This window comes from Mytilus edulis, chromosome 3 (assembly GCF_963676685.1).
Source record: "Mytilus edulis chromosome 3, xbMytEdul2.2, whole genome shotgun sequence".
NCBI classification, from domain to species: domain Eukaryota; kingdom Metazoa; phylum Mollusca; class Bivalvia; order Mytilida; family Mytilidae; genus Mytilus; species Mytilus edulis.
The window spans coordinates 89,617,953-89,638,481 of record NC_092346.1 but is presented as its reverse complement, the minus strand read 5'-3'; the positions used below and the strand labels follow the sequence as shown (position 1 = coordinate 89,638,481).

Below are 20,529 nucleotides of genomic sequence, written 5' to 3'. Positions count from 1 at the left end.
GCTCTCGTTTGAGAACTGTGTAAAGTAGGTTACATTCAAACAAGCTACCCTTTGGCAATAAATGTATAGAATGAAGATGTTTTATTAATAAAATTATGTTCTCTCTATTCAAATTGCTACCCAAGCATCTTAAAAATACTTCATTATATTGAAATGAAAATTCAATGACTTTCTATCAAAGAATCTTGATCATATTCTGAGATTTAAAAAAAATGTATCCTTATTAATAATTCATTTTAAAGCAGAAAGATCATTTTGTCTATTTGACTTGGAGGTTTCACAATTGTATGACATTATTTTTGGTCTTTCAATTTTAATATGACTATATACTATATCTATTTTCTTGTTAAATTATATACTTTTCTGATGCACAAATCAGTCTTAATTTATGTATAATTGCACTTCAATTATTCCATTATTCCTATGCATATTTATTATAATGATTTGGCCTTGTATGTATGTTTCTTTTTTTATCTACTAGTAAATCACATCCGAAATGAATGACAGACGGACATATATACAAAACTTAATGAATAATTGAAATAAAGATTTTTGTTCGCTTTGGGGATTCCGTATATCGTCAGATCATCGGAATTCCAATGGGGACTAACTGTGCACCACTTATTGCGGACCTGTTTTTGTATTGTTATGAGTTACAATTTATGAAAAAAAATAAGCAAAGACCCATCGAAACAACATCTGATAAACAAATTTAATAATACTTTTAGATATTTGGATGATATTTTGGCTCTCAATAATGACGACTTCAGTATGTATATTAATGAAATTTATCCTGTTGAACTTACTTTAAATAAAGCTAATACTAACAATGACCACTGCCCTTTTCTCGATCTTGATATCTATATCACTAATGGAAAGCTGAATACTAAAATTTATGATAAAAGGGATGATTTTTCTTTTTCTATCGTTAATTATCCGTTTTTAGATGGTGACGTTCCCTTGTCACCATCTTACGGTGTTTATATATCTCAACTTGTACGATTCGCTCGTGTATGTAACAATGTTTTAGATTTTAACGAGAGAAATTTATGTATTACTGAAAAATTATTACACCAGGGTTTTCGATATCACAAACTAGTCAAAACATTTACTAAATTTTATCATCGGTATAAAGACATCATTCGTAAATATAGCTCAACATGCAGACTTCTATTACGTTCAGGTATTTCACATCCAATTTTTTATGGTAATATTCTTTATAAAGCACAAAGGTGTCAGTATTCACCTCAGAAACTTACAAATCCTTTGAATAGACTTATTAAGAAGGGATATAATTACGATACTGTTGTCAAGTCATTATAAAGATTGCATATTTTGGCGTTAATATTGAGTCACTGATAAGGTCTTTGCATCGGAACTAAACACATTTATTCTAAAAACAGTTGTTGGCATGACACGGGTTATGTTCTTCTCATATATGTTATGATGGTATGATACTAAACCCCTAACGGGAAGGATTGTGCCTGATGTTCATATGATGAAATCATAATCTTTCAGTCAGTTTAATTGAAGTCTGGAGCTGGCATGTCAGTTAACTGCTAGTAGTCTGTTGTTATTTATGTATTATTGTCATTTTGTTTATTTTCTTTGGTTACATCTTCTGACATCAGACTCGGATTTCTCTAGAACTGAATTTTAATGTGCGTATTGTTATGCGTTTACTTTACTACATTGGTTAGAGGTATAGGGGGAGGGTTGAGATCTCACAAACATGTTTAACCCCGCCGCATTTTTGCGCCTGTCCCAAGTCAGGAGCCTCTGGCCTTTGTTAGTCTTGTATTATTTTAATTTTAGTTTCTTGTGTACAATTTGGAAATTAGTATGGCGTTCATTATCACTGGACTAGTATATATTTGTTTAGGGGCCAGCTGAAGGACGCCTCCGGGTGCGGGAATTTCTCGCTACATTGAAGACCTGTTGGTGACCCTCAGTCTGCTGTTGTTTTTTATTTGGTCGGGTTGTTGTCTCTTTGACACATTCCCCATTTCCATTCTCAATTTTATGTTTGCGTTACCCACAGCCGTTTAAGCACAGTGGTTATATGACTTATATCGCAAAGGTTTGCGTTACAACGCAAAGGTTTGCGTTATAACGCAAAGTAGGGGCCTACTTCATGCAGTACTTGTCATCTTATCTATCATATATTCTTTTTATGTTTTACATTATTTCTTAAGAGATAAAACTGCGTTTTAAAGAAGTTTGGTATACGTTTTAGTTTTCAAACTACTATTTTACCATGCACTTACATCACTGAGAAAAAAAATTCTCAGCTGAGAATATTCTCAACGTTGAGAATATTTCTTTATGGAGGATAAAAAAAGTTCTCATTCTTAGCTGAGTAAAATAATTCATTCTGAGAATATTTTTTTACTCAGCAAAAAAAAGTTTTATGGCGCCGGGGCCGGGTTTCCACCTGATAAGTATGCTAATTCATGGTAGAGTTCCCGACCTGTTTAATACATAAATAGCGTGACCTAGAACAGGTATTATATTATATAAAGAAGGTAAAAACGTGAAAATTACACACATGTCATCTTTCGGATCACCTCTAGTTTTATTATAGAGATGAAATGTCCTTGACCTCAGTAATATAATTATTGATATATATGACAATGTTATATCATACCTTTTGAGAGGAAATAATCTAAAGAGGTAACAATTTAACGATATGTATTGCTAAAGTAACATGTTAACAATGTATTTTCTTTTTCTTTTAACTTCAACTTCGGCTCATCATGATATCGTTTATACTATAGTCATAATTATTTTTTTGACAGTTTTGTTTAATACATAATTTCTGTATCTGAATGAATATCGTCGTTAACATTACTGGCATTAAATTAATGCCATTAGCCTTTTGATTTCTGTTCATTACAATGGGGATAATATGGAATCGAGGTACCGATAATCATGCTTTTTGTAGCAATTCAAACAAATAAGCTAGCTACTTTTCTCTTTGAACATATACATTGTCATTAACGTTCAATTTTGATAATTCTTTTGTTTTATTATCATGACATAATACAGTTTCTGTTTCTCTTGTTTTTTATCAAAAGTTTTCTTTGAATTTGCCGGAACTTCAGTTCTCAGCAACTTCTTTGTTATAGGTAATTTTGTTTTACAACATCGACCCATCAATAGTTGAGATGGCGACGGCATGTCACTGTCTAACGGAGTATTTCTGAAATTCAAAATACTCATATATACGGATCTTTTCCTTAATAATCAGCTTTCTTTAGTAGCTGTTTAACGGTTTGCACTGTTCTTTCTAGTAATCCATTGCTTTGTTGGTATCTCGGACTCGACGTAAAATGTTTAAATTCCCACGATTTCGCGAATTCTTGGAATTTTGAACTTGTATAATACCTTGCATTGTCAGATACAAGTACTTCTGGAATGCCATGTCGTGCAAATAACGACTTCATGTTCATAATGACTGTATCACTGGTCAAATTGTTCAGGATACTAACTTAAAAAAAACTTTGAATTAATGAATAATAGTCCACAATTAATAAATACTGTCTGTTTTTAAAATCAAACACGTCTGTGGCTACTTTCTCCCACGGTCGCGATGGTAATTCGGCTTTAATCATTGGTTCCTTTGCATTTGAGTTCTGAAATCGCTTGCATATGTCACACCTTTGGACAATGTCTTCTATTGGTTTTGACATTGCATTGTGGGCCAGAACAAAACATCCCTTGCTCTGTTTTTACATCTTTCTATGTCTTGGTGACCCTCGTGAATTCTCTGCAGAATTTCTTTTCTTAAAGCAAACAGCACTACGATTTTTTCTCCTTTGAACACTAATCCTTGTGCTTCATGAATTTCTTCTCTGTAGTCCCAATATGGTTTAATTTTGTCGTTTATTTCGGACTTGCTCTCGGGCCATCCATCCTTTACAGTTTTCTTTAGCTCTGTTAATGTATCGTCACAGTCTGTTTCTCTTCGGAATTCATCCATTTTCGACTCTGATACAGACACATGTTTTACCAATTAATGTACTTGAGCATCTATGTCCTTGTCACATGAGTTGTCGAACTCATTAAGGTAAGCTCTTGACAAAGTGTCTGATATGTACATCAATTTTCCTGGTTTGTACACTACATTAATGTCATACTTCTGAAGTCGTAGCATAAGTTTTTGTATTCTGGCAGGCGTGTTTACTAGTGGCTTTTTGAATATTGCTTCTAGAGGTTTATGGTCTGTTTTTACCTCAATTGTCCTTCCGTATACATACTGATGAAATCTTTCACACCCGAATACGATGGCGTATAGCTCTTTTTCTATTTGTGCCCAATTTTTCTGCGATGTAGTCAATGCCCTCGATGCATATTCGATTTGCAACTCTTTCTGTAATAGTCAGGCGCGTAGCTCCCTATACGCTGAAACGCAGTTGCGTGCACATCGATTCGGCATGCAAAAAAAAAAAGGCAAAATAAAAAATTATAAACTGAATGTTAGAAGGAAACACATATGTTGTCACTTTTTTAATTGATTAAATATCATTAAATGACGGCATTTGGTTTCGAAATAAAAGCTTTATTGGAGATTATGTCAAAATCGGACAGTAACTTGTATCTTTTACAAGATTTGAATTTGTAATACTCAGTCTATGATATGTAGTTTTGGAGCACATAATACAGGGTACAGTTCATCAGTTTGGAATGATATGTACCAATCGGCATTAGAATTATTAGAATCCTTTGAAATATCGTTGAAAATATGCTGAGGCGATGTGGTCGACAGACTACCGGAGCCAATGACCCTGTAAACACGCCAAAACAGTATTGGAAAGTCTCATTATTTTTTGCGTTCATAGACCATATGATAAGGGAACTGGAGAATGGAGTCCCGTCTAGTATTTTCAAAAAATCGCTTCTTTGCGCTGTATGTGCTTCATCGTATTTGTAGGAAATATAACAAACATACAAATCTCAACATTGTCTGAGACATACGAAACTGATCTGGCATGTAATTTTGACGAATTCAATTGGGAAGTCGCTTGATGCCGAACACGCACGCTGCCAGTATAACATATCGCGAGTGCTACCATGGAGATCTATCAGTGTACTTCGTATGTTGAAAACAAATGTACGATGAACATTGAATGACAGTAGCATTTACGGCAGTAGCATTTGACGCATTTAAGGTATATTAATCTGGATTTCAGTGTGAATATTGACAAAGTAATAGAGAAGTTGGTTTCTGCCTAGACCCGAAGAGCAGATTTTGGACAATTTTGAGTAAATTATGTATCACAAATGATGTGTTGTTTATATATTACTCTATTCAGAAGATTTATTAATAGTTTTACATTCATAATTTTCTTATCCTATCTACATAAAGCTCCTCTTTTAACCGTCCTACGACCGAAAACCGAAAAAAACCCCATTTTTAGCTCACCTGGCCCGAAGGGCCAAGTGAGCTATTCCCATCACTTTGCGTCCGGCGTCGTCGTCGTCCGTCGTCCGTCGTCGTCCGTCGTCGTTAACTTTTACAAAAATCTTCTCCTCTGAAACTACTGGGCCAAATCAAACCAAACTTGGCCACAATCATCATTGGGGTATCTAGTTTAAAAAATGTGTGGCGTGACCCGGTCAACCAACCAAGATGGCCGCCACGGCTAAAAATAGAACATAGGGGTAAAATGCAGTTTTTGGCTTATAACTCAAAATCCAAAGCATTTAGAGCAAATCTGACATGGGGTAAAAATGTTTATCAGGTCAAGATCTATCTGCCCTGAAATTTTCAGATGAATCGGTCAATCGGTTGTTGGGTTGCTGCCCCTGAATTGGTAATTTTGAGGAAATTTTGCTGTTTTTGGTTATTATCTTGAATATTATTATAGATAGAGGTAAACTGTAAACAGCAATAATGTTCAGCAAAGTAAGATCTACAAATAAGTCAACATGACCAAAATGGTCAGTTGACCCGTTTAGGAGTTATTGCCCTTTATAGTCAATTTTTAACCATTTTTCGTTAATTAAAGTAATCTTTTACAAAAATCTTCTCCTCTGAAACTACTGGGCCAAATTAATCCAAACTTGGCCACAATCATCTTTGGGGTATCTAGTTTAAAAAATGTGTGGCATGACCTGGTCAACCAACCAAGATGGCCGCCACGGCTAAAAATAGAACAAAGGGGTAAAATGCAGTTTTTGGCTTATAACTCAAAAACCAAAGCATTTTGAGGAAATCTGACATGGGATAAAAATGTTTATCAGGTCAAGATCTATCTGCCCTGAAATTTTCAGATGAATCGGTCAATCGGTTGTTGGGTTGCTGCCCCTGAATTGGTAATTTTGAGGAAATTTTGCTGTTTTTGGTTATTATCTTGAATATTATTATAGATAGAGATAAACTGTAAACAGCAATAATGTTCAGCAAAGTAAGATCTACAAATAAGTCAACATGACCAAAATGGTCAGTTGACCCCTTAAGGAGTTATTGCCCTTTATAGTAAATTTTTAACAATTTTCATTAATTTGGTAAATTTATGTAAATTTTTACCAAATATAGTTCTCTGTTACTAATGGGCAAAGTTCATTATAGATATAATTGTAAGAAGCAAAATCGTTCAGTAAAGAAAGAACTTCAAACACATCACCATCACCAAAATACAATTTTGTCATGAATCCATTTGTGTCCTTTGTTTAATATGCACATAGACCAAGGTGAGCGACACAGGCTCTTTAGAGCCTCTAGTTCTTCATAAAAGGGTCCCAAAATTTTTTTGCTTGCACATCGTTTCATTCTAGCTAGGCCCCTGGTCATTTGGTCTTTTGTCTTATTGACAATCATGCCTCATATTCTTTTTATTGATTGCATTTGAATAAACTTTTTTCAACTTTAAAAAAAATAGGATAAAAATCCAATGAGTGTACATTTAGAGGCCAATCAGATGGTGCCTCATGTGCAAAGTATGATGAGACTTTAGCATTGATAAAAACTAGAACCTAAGTCCTGTGACACAACTCAATTCAGTTGTTCATGGCTCATATCTTTTAAAAGATTTTCAAAGGATATAAATCAAATTCTGTTCAATTTTTTTTTAATTCATTTTGTTCCTTGAATCAACTTGAAATGCAAAAAAGTGAAACTGCTAGGCCAAATACTTCCAAACTTTAACTGAATGTTCCTTAAGGTATCTAGTTTATAAATTGTATCCGAAGTTTTGATCTATCAACAAACATGGTTGCCATTGCTAAAAATAGAACATACATGTAAACTGTAAACAGCAAAAATGATCAGCAAAGTAAGATCTACAAATAAGTTAATATGACCAAAATTGTCAATTGACCCCTTAAGGGGTTATTGTCCTTTAATGACAATTTTTCACAATTTGTTCATCATATTTGCTAACTTTAAAAAATCTTCTCCTCTAAAACTACTCAACCAAATTCAACCAAACTTCAACTGAATGATCAGTAGGGTGTATAAAATAAAGTTTGTGTTTTATTTTCTATTTCGTCAAAAAACATGGCCGTCATGGCTAAAAATAGAACACAGGGTAAAATGCAGTTTTTGGCTTATATCTCAAAAACTCCAGTATTTAGAGCAAATAAGACAAGAAGTTTATGTTTTCTATATTCATTTATAGTTCCAGAATTATTTTTTTCCTCTTGGGCCAAATAAAAATATATGTGTGGTTCCAGTTACCCTACCTACCCAGCTAAATGAATGAATGGTTTATTATAGTGCAACCTGTATAGATACAATTGCACTAAATATGTAGGAAAAAACACTGGTTCTTATAAAAAAAAAAAAAGGGAAGAGAAAGTATCATATAGCAATAAAAATTAAAATTTAAAAGTTTTTCTTTAACATGTCTATGAAATATATTGGTTCATGGTACTCAATGAATTAGTCCCAGTTGTTTCTTTTTATCAAAATGATACATATTTTTAAAAAAGTTAACAAATAGTCTGTTTATGCTTAGTTTTCTCTTTAGGTATCATTGTTTTCCGTCTACTGTGCCATTTGTGCATATGTAGTTATCATCGTAAAATGCGGATTTTTTCATATCTGGTCTGGTTCCGATCAGTACAAATGTAGTTTACACTAAAATAGTCAATGACCACCGAAAGCAATGAAACATATGAAAAAGAAACAATGTTTGACAAGAGATTGGGAATGAATATGGCTTTTTAATGCATTAAATGGATGAAACATAAACTAAAGCCAATTATGATCACTTTCTAAAGAAAGTACAAAACTTAATTAGCTCAAAATCAAAATTTTAAAGTAATACTAATATTTTGAAATTCATCAAAAGATACGACTCAACCTCTTTTTAAAAAAGAAAAATTGTTTGTTTCTTCGAATTTTCATTTTGCAAACATATATTTCGATTTTTTTTATGATTTTCTGATTACATTTTCTCCTTGCATTGCAGACCATGTGGTATTTATCATGTCTCACAAGTGACGGCTTGGGGTATTTTGAAGGCCTCATGGAAGATTAACATGTAATTGTTAAATGTGTTACCTTCGTTAAATAAAGAATTTTATTATTATTATTATTTATTTATTCTATCCAAACAGTTATCACCCAAAGGGCAATTAACACCTATTTCATCACTCTAAAGGATTGCCTCTATTGTCCGACTTGAGGGGATTACATTTCAAGGTGATACATTTTATTTATGATCACAAGCGGTAGTATTTATAGATGAAAGTTCAAAATTTGGTTTTATTTAGGATAGTTATTGACACAGAAATTAACACTTATCATGCTTATAGGTCACTGCATTGCATTGGTATTGTTTTTCTACATAAAGATCAAACATGATTTGATGATTTTTATTGTAAATAATTTCTGTGCAGTTAGCCAATCAGAATAAAGTATCATAATGAAACATACATCTAATGTAATTATCAGAAGAAATAAACAAATGGAAACAATGTCAAAGCATGACATGTGATTTACACCTTTTTATTTTGCAGAATGGAAACCTCTACATAACAGTAAGATGTGATTATCTTAGCTGAAGCTGAAAATCAATACAGATTTTTCAAAGGTCTGTAGATAATTACGCACAATACAGTTGTTAGCATAAGATTACACCTGATATTAAGTAATTTGATTAGATAGAAAATAGGGAATACAAGTGAAAATAGTTTATTTGTAAAAGTAGTACATTACCAATTTATTTAAAAAAAACTTTCAGGATTTATTTATAAACGTGGATTTATCGTTGACGCATAATATAGTGTTAATTTTGTGTGTATAATTATAAAGGTAGTGAGATTGACGTATTTCTTTATTGTTGACACATTCATAATATCTGGTATTGATAACAACTCAAGAAATGGTTGTTGGAATAAATAAAAGTGCTCAATATGTTTGTCAAGTAAAGTACAATTACATAAATTAACATTATTAATGTTGTTATCTAAACCTGCTCATGTGTCAATAGTCACATTTATATTTTCTTTTTACGATTTAAGCTAATTGCATCCATTCCCAAGATGGCTCTTATTAACAGGTAACCATTCTAATGTGACTTAGAATTTTTTTATTAGATTAATTGTTTGTTGGTTGCTGAACGATCAGTGGTAAATGTTTCAGGTAGATTCCAAAGTAGATATAGCATGTAACATGTATATGTTCCTAAAAAAATATAAATTAAATCAAAGGCATGCGGTTTTCTGAAACTAAACACAGGAACAGTGTAGTCGGGAGATAAATTTGGAAAAGAAAATGCTTTATTAGTTTCTCTTAATTGTGATAACATAAAGACTTTGGTTACTTCTGTCTTATGTACACACTAAGTCACTGGACGAAAGATATGACTAAAAAAGGTATACCCAAATAACAATTAACACACTACAATGTAACCAATAAAAAAATTTAGCCCATAAGTTTACCAAAAACAACAACATTCCACATTCTATAATTAAAATAATGTTAAGGATTTGTGTCAGTATTTCCATTTCCCATGTAAACACATTGTCATTTGATGCAAGATTAAACTAAATACCACGGATATACAGTGTCTAAAATTTTCTGCATGTGACGTTGTTTAATATTGAAATGTTTTGTTTCAGAAAGCATTAAAAGCCAATAATAATCAAACCACCAGCATGGATTGGAACAGAGGAGGATCACATTGTATCATGAATGTTGGGGTCAACAGCATGTGTAGTAACCTTGGTTACTTAGAAGATGGGGAATACATCACATCAGATGATTGTGAAGGTATTTTTGATAAATTTCCTTTTATTAGCTCACCTGGCCGAAAGGCCAAGTGAGCTTTTCTCATCACTTGGCGTCCGTCGTCGTCGTCCGTCGTCGTCCTGCATTAACTTTTACAAAAATCTTCTCCTCTGAAACTACTGGGCCAAATTTAACCAAACTTGGCCACAATCATCATTGAGGTATCTTGTTTAAAAAATGTGTCCGGTGCCCAGCCCAACCAACCAAGATGGCCACCATGGCTAAAAATAGAACATAGGGGTAAAATGCAGTTTTTGGCTTATAACTAAAAAACCAAAGCATTTAGAGCAAATCTGATATGGGGTAATATTGTTCATCAGGTCAAGATCTATCTGCCCTGACATTTTCAGATGAATCGGACATTTCGTTGTTGGGTTGCTGCCCCTGAAATGGTAATTTTAAGGAAATTTTGCTGTTTTTGGTTATTATCTTGAATATTATTATAGATAGAGTTAAACTGTAAACAGCAATAATGTTCAGCAAAGTAAGATCTACAAATAAGTCAACATGACCAAAATGGTCAGTTGACCACTTTAGGAGTTACTGCCCTTTATAGTCAATTTTTAACCATTTTTCGTAAATCTTAGTAATCTTTTAGAAAAATCTTCTCCTCTGAAACTACTGGGCCAAATTTAACCAAACTTGGCCATAATCATCATTCGGGTATCTAGTTTAAAAACTATGTCTGGTAACTCGGCAAACAAACCAAGATGGCCGCCATGGCTAAAAATAGAACATGGGGGTAAAATGCAGTTTTTGGCTTATAACTCGAAAACCAAAGCATTAACCCATTCAAGGGGTATGATGCCTTAAGGCATCACCTGGGTACCACCGTATGATGCCTGAATGCATCACCTTGCTACGGCCGTGTGATGCTTGAATGCATCATGGACAACGAAAAATACTCTGACCTACTTTCAGTTTTTCAATTACGTAAAGCTGTAAAGCGTACGTTACCACAATGTGTTAACAGGTTTCAATTTTTAATATTATGTATAAATTTTGACAATAAAAGTCATTGTTACTCATTTCTTCGTACTTTTGATTTGCGTTCATGATAAAATAATATGCCACAGTTTTTTCAATTTTGTTGACATGTGTAGTCAACTTGATCGCTTGAAAAATGAAAGTTCATTACCTTACACACAAAATATTTAAACCATTTATGTATCACTGTTTTAAAAATTAATAATATTTACTTAGGACTGTTTAATAAAAAAGTTAAGCCAGTAATGGCTGTCTCTTTATGTATCATCTTTGCATGTTGTTGATTTATGCTCTGTTGACGATCGGAAGTTTACAGTTTTTGCCGACAAATAAATTTCACACGATGTGCAGGTGTTCTCCCAAATAAGGAAATCCATATTTTTGTGCAGCCAATCAAATTTTTCTAGGCTAAAAGGCGGTTCCATAGTAAAATAGTTGTGAAAAACGTAGTATTGTCGTCTGGGTGAAAATTTAAAAAAATGTCTGAATCTTTGGATGAAGAGTTTGACGGATTTTCGCAAAATGAAGTTGATGCAGCTGCACAGCGGTACAATGATAGGCTTGCACAAATTGGGATAGGTGATTTAGATGTTGTTGATGGTGAAAATGTAAGTGAAAATGATTTTTCTGATGAAAATGAACACCTTGTTGATGAAGCTGGTGACCGTCCTGCTGAAGCTGATGGGTGGCATGAAAATTTATTGATCTTGTAGGAAATTCCAGAATACAGACTTTTAACTTATAAATTGTTGATGATGCACTTTCATTTAAACTAAAATAAATCTAAAAATATATTCCTTTGATCATGAATTTGGTTACATGAAATGTAAATTGGTTTAATTTGAACAAGTTTCTACTTGATTTTCTATGATATTCGGTTGATTTTTAGGTAAAGATTGCATTTTTTCCAGAAAGATATATTCAAGGCTCAAAATTATTTTACACTTAGTCAAAAAAAATACATAACTTTTGCAAGGTGTAGGAATCTAATGTATGTTCAAAAAATAAAAATTATGTTAATTTATTGTTAAAACTCATCTTAAAAAATTGGAGTTATCTTCCTTTGTCTAGAATAGCTGTTAAGTCAACTACAACCAATGCAATATTCAATTTTACTTCCCACTGATAATTTGAAGCAATCATTACAGTTGAGTGCTTCAAGCACTATGATTATTCTGTTATTCTTTGATATAATTATTCTTTTCCATGCATGCCATGTGAGGGCATGAGGGTGTACATGTAGAATGATTTGACTTTGAATTCCATTACTTGACTATACATGTACATTGAACACTGAGAAGAGAAATGACAATATTGGAATAGCCTACATACAAATCCAGTTTCAAATAAATCATGTCAGAATACATTTTAATGCATTAGAGTAGAATTATAGTATTACTTCTCATATTTCAGATACATTGATAGAACTTTTAAAGAACCTTCAAGAAGAGAACCCCATACAGAGAGCATACAGGAGGCAACTATGTTTCTCCAGAATCATAGAACTGGTAATAACATTACATTGTTACTCAATTCATTATGCTCAAATTATGTATAGGATTTCATATTTCAGCAATAATAGTAATTAAGCCAAATTTTTAAGGTGGGTGATTTTGCCATTTAGATTTGCTGATACCCCCCTCCATTTAATATTTATCATACTACACAAATAATCTTTACTAGTGTAAGTCTGCATTTGGGGTATTTTGAAATACTTATTGCAAATTAGTGCATGTGTATCAAGAATTTTTATTGAATATGTGTTTTAACAGATTGATATATTTACAGGATATCATTCCATTGATAAAGTATGTCAGAGACCAACCAGAGATATTCAGTGCTGCAATAAGGTATTAAAATCGCGTACTATTCATGTGTAGGATTGTATCAGAACTTCACTGTACCGATACAAGCTGTAGTATAATGTTTGTCAAGGACTAATAAGAGATGTACTGGACATTCATTACCATTACAATATGTTTCTATGTTTTGAAGTGGATTAAAAAAAATAAACCCCTCACTTTTGGTGAGCAGTTAGATTCTAGCATATGATAAATAGTTGAAGACCCTATTTTGACCTCTAAAAGATCTTTTTTCTGTTTGGTGGGAGTGCTGCTTCGTTGACATATATACTCTATGTCAAGTATATATTAATTCATAAGTTCAAGAGCCAAGTGGAAGTTATATTGTAATTTTCGTTGTCCTTTTGCAACTTTGATGGCATATATTTAATATTTTTGCTTTAATAGAAAATGCCATAGAGCAATCAAAAACCATGCGAAAAAAAACAAATAGACAACATTATGGTTCAAAGAAAAACAACAAAAAGACAAAAAAATTCATAAAATATTACACAGAAAACACCAGACAACATTATGGCTCGAAGAAAATCAACAAAACAACAACACATTTACACAGAAAGCTAAAAACCAGACAACACTGGATAAAAGAAAAATGTCAAATAAAATAACACTTAACGAAACATTACACAGAAAACTCTAAATATTCAACAGCACAAACTCTTGTAAGATTTTATTTGGTAATTTCTTATTGCTGTCGCATTGACATATATCCCAAGTTTCTACTTTTATTCACACTGATTTTTAAAAAGCCTCCTTCTTTAAATTACAATTCTGTTAAAGTAAATATATATGTGTAATCCTTATTAACCTACTACTAATACATGATATATACATGTACTTCCTCAGGTTGCTCAACTCACTGATCCAACCAGTTGAATGCCTGATATTGGGTATACCTGTTGATGTTACATTGCCATGGGTTCCTGATGTGAAGAGAATGCTATTTACCACAAGAAAACTGTGCAATGATAAAGACTTGATTCAGGCTATTTTCACAGAGATTATGACAGTTATAACGGATGTAAGTGGATACAATGTAGATTCTACTTTGTCACAGAGATAATGACTTTTATAACTGTTGTTAGTGGATAAAATGTAGATTTTACTTTTGTCACAGAGATTTTTACAGTTATAACTGATATAAGTGGATAAAATGTAGATTTTACTATTGTCACAATAATTGTGACAGCTTTAACTGATGTGAGGGGATACAATGTAGATTTTACTTTGGACAGCTGCAATTGAATCAGTGGACATATCTTTATATTATAGATTATCCAACAAGTTGGCATTTTCAAAGTTGACATTTTCTGAGTTGACATTTTAAAAGTTGACATTTTATAAGTTGACATGTTCTAGGTGTGTTGAAAACCCGTAGGTGGCCTACAGCTGTTTTCTGTAATTTGTTCTGATTGTTGTCTTTTTGACACATTTTTAAAGGCAGTGCTTTAAGGCCTGACTTTCAAGTCATGAGGTAAAATTGAGAATGGAAATGGGGAATATGCCAAAGAGACAACAACCCGACCATAGAAAAAAACAACAGCAGTAGGTACATCTTTTCATACGCACCTTCCAACAAATCTATGTAGGGGGTCATTTGGCCAGAAATAGATCCGGAAATGTTCAATTTTCTCCTCTCCTTTTTATGGTACGATATGGTTTTTGTTTCTTTCATTTACATTGGGAAATAAAGAAACGATCAGTGTGTATTGTTACTTGTTATTAATGTGTATTTTGTATTATAAGCAGTCAACCTGATTACAAACTATCATTATTTGTATTCCGTGTGGAAAGAGGTCGGGTCAATTTTGAGTGTTATCTCACATCTAAAAATTTCTTATCAGTTCAGACGTTGATATAACAATGAAAGGTCGACTGAACATGATTAATATTGCATTTTCTATAATTCAAAGTGGAATTCGGTTTATGAATGAGAAACCGTAAGCGTTTTCAATTTCGTTAGTTATGTATGTTGTCTACGTATTATCCTGGTTCCCGCTACTACGTTCCGGGCATAAGCTATATGATATATGTGTAACATTACGATCGGTACCAGTCAATCTACGCGTGTATGTGTATATGACTCAGTTGACAAGAGCAGTACGCTCTACATTGCTGTTGGGAGAATTTTGATTAAACTCTAAATGCTCATAGAATAAGAAATATAATCTAAACTGAATGTACCATACCTCCTTCTGAATAATTTATTACAATATAAATATAAATCCCTTTTGACAAGAGAAATCTGACTTTTGTCAGAAATATTTTTTTCACATGTGCAAAGGTAATCACGTGTGGCGGCCATATTGGTTTGTTTACAAATTTGTGAAGAAGCCTCTAGAACTATGACCTAAACATAAATAGTCTTTCGAAAAAGTAAACTTTATGCAATACTATTTTATCAATCATGATTATTTTCATGAATTTAAATTTGATTATTTAAAGAAATAAAATGATAACAATTACAATTTTAGATTAGAGATTCTACACAGACATGCTTTGATCTATTTATAGCCAAGTTAGTTTACCTGTGTGAAAATGTAAATAATGGATATTAATTTGTTTTATACTAAACAAGTAAAGACAAACTATGGATGGAAGATAATAATTCACATAAATATTTCAGGACATTTGATTTATTTTAATAAATATAGGATTTAAAAACTGCAATTAAGTGCAAACAAATTAATCATTACATAATCAGCTGATAATTATTTACGCAAACATCGTGGTGATGTAACTGATAAAAATCACTCCATCAATCATCCAGCCCTATCACATATTAAGCAATATATCTACTTATTATTGTAGAATATTCAATGAATATACATTCATCTTCTAATTGAATATATCCGGTAATCAGATATTTTTAGCTGACATTTTGGGTATCCGATTGGCAGGAGTCTACTGTACTACCATAAAGATAATAAATAGTATTTTTTTTCACTAATTTATTGACATAATACTTGTTGTAACATATTATATTTTTGTATGCTATTAAATCATTTAAAGGACAATGTGCCCCCCTCCCCCCCCCCCCCCATTATTGAGAGACTGTGCCTAAAACAAGGGGTCATTTTACTGTTGAAAAAAAAAAGAAAATTTTTAAGATTTTTATCTCAAAAGTGGGAAAATTCATTATATTTGGAACAACTTTTCTAAATGAGGGGTCAAATTAATAAAAAAGATATATATAAGTTTAGAAACATCACAAAATTCTTTTGACATGTTTAAATTTTTGACCATTTATGGTGACTTGAATAACACCGGTATCACTCAGATTACAATTCTACCTTGACAGGTAAGTTTGTATTTAGCCTATAAAATACTTATTTAGCCTTGAGAATTGAAAGGTCAGTTTATCCCATGATGTCATATGTCTCTGTATTGATTGTCTTATTTCCTGTTTCTGTTTATTTGCCATGATGTCATATGTCTCTGTATTGATTGTCTTATTTCCTGTTTCTGTTTATTTGCCATGATCGATGTCATATGTCTCTATATTGATTGTCCTATTTCCTGTTTCTGTTTATTTGCCATGATGTCATATGTCTCTATATTGATTGTCTTATTTCCTGTATCTGTTTATTTGCCATGATGTCATATGTCTCTATATTGATTGTCCTATTTCCTGTTTCTGTTTATTTGCCATGATATCATATGTCTCTATATTGATTGTCCTATTTCCTGTTTCTGTTTATTTGCCATGATGTCATATGTCTCTGTATTGATTGTTTATTTGCCATGATGTCATATGTCTCTATATTGATTGTCTTATTTCCTGTTTCTGTTTATTTTCCATGATGTCATATGTCTCTATATTGATTGTCCTATTTCCTGTTTCTGTTTATTTGCCATGATGTCATATGTCTCTGTATTGATTGTCTTATTTCCTGTTTCTGTTTATTTGCCATGATGTCATATGTCTCTGTATTGATTGTCTTATTTCCTGTTTCTGTTTATTTGCCATGATGTCATATGTCTCTGTATTGATTGTCCTATTTCCTGTTTCTGTTTATTTGCCATGATGTCATATGTCTTTATATTGATTGTCTTATTTCCTGTTTCTGTTTATTTGCCATGATGTCATATGTCTCTGTATTGATTGTCTTATTTCCTGTTTCTGTTTATTTGCCATGATGTCATATGTCTCTATATTGATTGTCTTATTTCCTGTTTCTGTTTATTTGCCATGATGTCATATGTCTATATATTGATTGTCTTATTTCCTGTTTCTGTTTATTTGCCATGATGTCATATGTCTCTATATTGATTGTCTTATTTCCTGTTTCTGTTTATTTGCCATGATGTCATATGTCTCTGTATTGATTGTCTTATTTCCTGTTTCTGTTTATTTGCCATGATGTCATATGTCTCTGTATTGATTTTCCTATTTCCTGTTTCTGTTTATTTGCCATGATGTCATATGTCTCTGTATTGATTGTCCTATTTCCTGTTTCTGTTTATTTGCCATGATGTCATATGTCTCTGTATTGATTTTCCTATTTCCTGTTTCTGTTTATTTGCCATGATGTCATATGTCTCTATATTGATTGTCCTATTTCCTGTTTCTGTTTATTTGCCATGATGTCATATGTCTCTATATTGATTGTCTTATTTCCTGTTTCTGTTTATTTGCCATGATGTCATATGTCTCTATATTGATTGTCCTATTTCCTGTTTCTTTTTATTTGCCATGATGTCATATGTCTCTATATTGATTGTCTTATTTCCTGTTTCTGTTTATTTGCCATGATGTCATATGTCTCTGTATTGATTGTCTTATTTCCTGTTTCTGTTTATTTGCCATGATGTCATATGTCTCTGTATTGATTGTCCTATTTCCTGTTTCTGTTTTTTTTGCCATGATGTCATATGTCTCTGTATTGATTGTCTTATTTCCTGTTTCTGTTTATTTGCCATGATGTCATATGTCTCTATATTGATTGTCTTATTTCCTGTTTCTGTTTATTTGCCATGATGTCATATGTCTCTGTATTGATTGTCTTATTTCCTGTTTCTGTTTATTTGCCATGATGTCATATGTCTCTGTATTGATTGTCTTATTTCCTGTTTCTGTTTATTTGCCATGATGTCATATGTCTCTATATTGATTGTCTTATTTCCTGTTTCTGTTTATTTGCCATGATGTCATATGTCTCTGTATTGATTGTTTATTTGCCATGATGTCATATGTCTCTATATTGATTGTCCTATTTCCTGTTTCTGTTTATTTGCCATGATGTCATATGTCTCTATATTGATTGTCCTATTTCCTGTTTCTGTTTATTTGCCATGATGTCATATGTCTCTGTATTGATTGTCTTATTTCCTGTTTCTGTTTATTTGCCATGATGTCATATGTCTCTATATTGATTGTCCTATTTCCTGTTTCTGTTTATTTGCCATGATGTCATATGTCTCTGTATTGATTTTCCTATTTCCTGTTTCTGTTTATTTGCCATGATGTCATATGTCTCTGAATTGATTGTCTTATTTCCTGTTTCTGTTTATTTGCCATGATGTCATATGTCTCTGTATTGATTGTCTTATTTCCTGTTTCTGTTTATTTGCCATGATGTCATATGTCTCTATATTGATTGTCTTATTTCCTGTTTCTGTTTATTTGCCATGATGTCATATGTCTCTATATTGATTGTCCTATTTCCTGTTTCTGTTTATTTGCCATGATGTCATATGTCTCTGTATTGATTGTCCTATTTCCTGTTTCTGTTTATTTGCCATGATGTCATATGTCTCTGTATTGATTGTCTTATTTCCTGTTTCTGTTTATTTGCCATGATGTCATATGTCTCTATATTGATTGTCTTATTTCCTGTTTCTGTTTATTTGCCATGATGTCATATGTCTCTGTATTGATTGTGTTATTTCCTGTTTCTGTTTATTTGCCATGATGTCATATGTCTCTGTATTGATTGTCTTATTTCCTGTTTCTGTTTATTTGCCATGATGTCATATGTCTCTTTATTAATTGTCTTATTTCCTGTTTCTGTTTATTTGCCATGATGTCATATGTCTCTGTATTGATTGTCTTATTTCCTGTTTCTGTTTATTTGCCATGATGTCATATGTCTCTGTATTGATTTTCCTATTTCCTGTTTCTGTTTATTTGCCATGATGTCATATGTCTCTGTATTGATTGTCCTATTTCCTGTTTCTGTTTATTTGCCATGATGTCATATGTCTCTGTATTGATTTTCCTATTTCCTGTTTCTGTTTATTTGCCATGATGTCATATGTCTCTATATTGATTGTCCTATTTCCTGTTTCTGTTTATTTGCCATGATGTCATATGTCTCTATATTGATTGTCTTATTTCCTGTTTCTGTTTATTTGCCATGATGTCATATGTCTCTATATTGATTGTCCTATTTCCTGTTTCTGTTTATTTGCCATGATGTCATATGTCTCTATATTGATTGTCTTATTTCCTGTTTCTGTTTATTTGCCATGATGTCATATGTCTCTGTATTGATTGTCTTATTTCCTGTTTCTGTTTATTTGCCATGATGTCATATGTCTCTGTATTGATTGTCCTATTTCCTGTTTCTGTTTTTTTTTTGCCATGATGTCATATGTCTCTGTATTGATTGTCTTATTTCCTGTTTCTGTTTATTTGCCATGATGTCATATGTCTCTATATTGATTGTCTTATTTCCTGTTTCTGTTTATTTGCCATGATGTCATATGTCTCTGTATTGATTGTCTTATTTCCTGTTTCTGTTTATTTGCCATGATGTCATATGTCTCTATATTGATTGTCCTATTTCCTGTTTTTGTTTATTTGCCATGATGTCATATGTCTCTGTATTGATTGTCTTATTTCCTGTTTCTGTTTATTTGCCATGATGTCATATGTCTCTATATTGATTGTCCTATTTCCTGTTTCTGTTTATTTGCCATGATGTCATATGTCTCTGTATTGATTGTCTTATTTCCTGTTTCTGTTTATTTGCCATGATGTCATATGTCTCTATATTGATTGTCCTATTTCCTGTTTCTGTTTATTTGCCATGATGTCATATGTCTCTGTATTGATTGTCTTATTTACTGTTTCTGTTTATTTGCCATGATGTCATATGTCTCTGTATTGATTTTCCTATTTCCTGTTTCTGTTTATTTGCCATGATGTCATATGTCTCTGTATTGATTTTCCTATTTCCTGTTTCTGTTTATTTGCCATGATGTCATATGTCTCTGTATTGATTTTCCTATTTCCTGTTTCTGTTTATTTGCCATGATGTCATATGTCTCTGTATTGATTGTCCTATTTCCTGTTTCTGTTTATTTGCCATGATGTCATATGTCTCTATATTGATTGTCTTATTTCCTGTTTCTGTTTATTTGCCATGATGTCATATGTCTCTGTATTGATTGTTTATTTGCCATGATGTCATATGTCTCTATATTGATTGTCCC

At 32.3% G+C, this 20,529-nt stretch overlaps 1 protein-coding gene across 2 annotated transcripts in view; it reads left to right on the top strand.

The window, feature by feature from the left end:
• Positions 1 to 2,560: 2,560 nt before the first annotated feature.
• LOC139517727 (protein timeless-like) overlaps positions 2,561 to 20,529 on the top strand; it is a 36,679-nt gene continuing 18,710 nt past the window's right edge. The window contains exons 1-7 of one of the 2 annotated variants that reach the window (XM_071309093.1): positions 2,561 to 2,673; positions 8,968 to 9,041; positions 9,472 to 9,509; positions 10,072 to 10,222; positions 12,641 to 12,735; positions 13,016 to 13,077; positions 13,936 to 14,110. In XM_071309093.1, coding sequence (XP_071165194.1) covers positions 10,108 to 10,222; positions 12,641 to 12,735; positions 13,016 to 13,077; positions 13,936 to 14,110 — 447 coding nt within the window. In that variant the 5' untranslated portion in view covers positions 2,561 to 2,673; positions 8,968 to 9,041; positions 9,472 to 9,509; positions 10,072 to 10,107. The remainder of the gene's footprint in view (positions 2,674 to 8,967; positions 9,042 to 9,471; positions 9,510 to 10,071; positions 10,223 to 12,640; positions 12,736 to 13,015; positions 13,078 to 13,935; positions 14,111 to 20,529) is intronic. The other variant, XM_071309092.1, reaches the window with a different exon arrangement.